Source organism: Penaeus japonicus, unplaced genomic scaffold (assembly GCF_977035675.1).
Source record: "Penaeus japonicus unplaced genomic scaffold, GWHDUDI00000001_assembly GWHDUDI00000019, whole genome shotgun sequence".
Classification (NCBI taxonomy): domain Eukaryota; kingdom Metazoa; phylum Arthropoda; class Malacostraca; order Decapoda; family Penaeidae; genus Penaeus; species Penaeus japonicus.
The window spans coordinates 29,193,884-29,196,383 of NW_028234421.1; the positions used below are offsets into that span (position 1 = coordinate 29,193,884).

General features: G+C 43.6%; 1 protein-coding gene across 7 annotated transcripts in view; it reads right to left on the reverse strand.

Moving 5' to 3' along the window:
* The window catches only part of LOC122265960 (solute carrier family 15 member 2), a 60,126-nt gene that overhangs the window by 18,486 nt on the left and 39,140 nt on the right, over nucleotides 1-2,500 (reverse strand). For 2 of the 7 annotated variants that reach the window (XM_043035485.2, XM_086547613.1), the window contains exon 1: nucleotides 197-433. The exons of the other annotated variants lie outside the window; for them this stretch is intronic. In XM_043035485.2, the coding sequence (XP_042891419.2) occupies nucleotides 197-256 (60 nt within the window). In that variant the 5' untranslated portion in view covers nucleotides 257-433. Of the gene's footprint in view, nucleotides 1-196; nucleotides 434-2,500 lie in introns of those variants that run through there. 7 annotated transcript variants of the gene reach the window in all.

The following is a 2,500-nucleotide window of genomic DNA, read 5'->3' on the forward strand; positions in this document are numbered from 1 at the left end:
TCTCAATTTTGAACTTTTTCCAACTTTTCAAATAAATAAACACACGGTAATAATTCCCCCTGTCAATTACGCCATACAAATACCTCTTTATCTTTTCCTTTTAAATTAAATATCACGTCCAACCAGAATCGGTAATATTTGCGCCCATCACCGTAAATGATGAGTTCAGCCTCTCGCAGAGTGCAGACAGCCTCACCTTCCTGTTCTGCCTTTCCTCCAGCTCCCGGAGCATCGCCTGGTCCTTCCTGGACAACATGGTGGCGTTTTTGCTTCAAGGAAGGTCTCAAAATGGTCTTAGTAATCACTCATTTGTCAGGGATGCACTTGTGTCTGTTATATTCTTCCGAAATCCTGTACTGTCAACCACATCCAAACTAAGAGCACCACCACCTGCCCACGACCGTCAGTGGGCCCTTCACTCGGACGACTGACCCAATGCAAGAATGTTTAGCGACCGTCTCGCGTGGGAATAGGCAAGGTCACGTGACTATCATTCATGACGTCAGATCAACGCTGAAGAGAAAGTGTTTGATGCATATTCTTCATATTATGTATTTCTTCACTTCAAACCATAGTTATAAAAGGACTAAAGCGCTGTATTGCTCAATATCCAAACTTTACTCCTAAAATAACCATGAACGAAAAATGCCGCGATAATATTGGTCTAACACTCCTCTGCTGACACCTAACAAGTAGTTAAAAGAGGGAGGGCAGAGTGACACGAGTGGCGAACGCTCACAACCATTTGTAGTTATGAACACGCCACTTCGTACAACGGTATTTACTATCACTAAGTCGTAAAAAAATAGAACGTACAAAAAAACAACAACAAAGAAACGGGACACAGGATGAACAAATGAAAAACAACAGGGAATGATACAAACTAATCCACACACGGCACACACCGTATCCAAGCGTACCGTGCCACACGTCGAAAACAGGGTCACTCAACCTGTCCCAACGACCTGTCACTCTGGATCATATAACCTGCTTGGGTACTACGGAGATATGCCAATCTCAGGATTCGACCAATTCTGATTTATAGGTCGCTCGGTTTGTGTACTGCATTGTTTAGTTTTTTTTTCCACCTTTTTCTTTTTATTGGGGTATTTACTTTTCCTTGCCTATTGACATCGTTTTCAATTATTGAGATATATATAGATAGATAATGAGAGTGAGCGAGAGAGAGAGGAAGAAAAGGAGAAAGAGAGAAAAAAAGAGAGAGAAAGAGAGAGAGAGAGAGAGAGAGAGAGAGAGAGAGAGAGAGAGAGAGAGAGAGAGAGAGAGAGAGAGAGAGAGAGAGAGAGAGAGAGAGAGAGAGACAGAGAGAGAGGGAGAGAGAGAGAGAGAGAGAGAGAGAGGAAGAGAGAGAGAGAGAGAGAGAGAGAGAGAGAGAGAGAGAGAGAGAGAGAGAGAGAGGGGAGAGAGAGAGAGAGGGAGAGAGGGAGGGAGAGAGAGAGAGAGAGGGAGAGAGGGAGAGAGAGAGAGGGAGAGAGAGAGAGAGGAGAGAGAGAGGAGAGGAGAGAGAGAGAGGGAGGGAGAGAAGGAGAGAGAGAGAGAGAGAGAGAGAGAGAGAGAGAGAGAGAGAGAGAGAGAGAGAGAGAGAGAGAGAGAGAGAGAGAGAGAGAGAGAGAGAGAGAGAGAAAGAGATTGTTTAACTAAGTCATATCCAGTTGGATGTGACCTATTCTGATATTCTTAATAATATCATTCATTTGCTTTCACTGTTATTATTTCTCTTGAATATCAATGCCACACATACATCATTATACATATTCATTATTGCATTTGACGCAATATACTCATCATATGGTTTATAAGTAACTTATATCTCATTTTATTTGTTACATACATAACACAAAAACATACATAAATATATATGCGTATACACGTTGCTTTACCTAACTGTTTATTTTCCGCTTTCTGTTAAGCTAGACATATCAGTGTTGTTTTGCTTCCCTTTCCGCAAGAACTTTTGGCTGATGCAACATTTTCTTCTTCATATTCCTTGATCACATGTTACATACGTGACTCGCAATGCTAGACCAATGTTAGAATATGTTACCAAGACTCCTTGCGGGGAGCAGAGGAGCAACACCTCGCTCATCGGAGAGGGACCAGTCCTCAATTCATCACCGCTGCTGAGAAGGTTAAGGAAAGAAACCAAAAGGCAATATAGGCCATCATTTTACACTCCAAGCTGACCAACTATTCTATTTTGGGGAGAGAGAGAGAGAGAGAGAGAGAGAGAGAGAGAGAGAGAGAGAGAGAGAGAGAGAGAGAGAGAGAGAGAGAGAGAGAGAGAGAGAGAGAGAGAGAGAGAGAGAGAGAGAGAGAGAGAGAGAGAGAGAGAGAGAGAGAGAGAGAGAGAGAGAGAGAGAGAGAGAGGAAGGGAGAGGGAGAGAGAGGAAGGGAGAGAGAGAGGAAGGAAGGGGAGAGAGAGAGAGGAAGGAAGGGGAGAGAGAGAGGAAGGAAGGGGAGAGAGAGAGGAAGGAAGGGG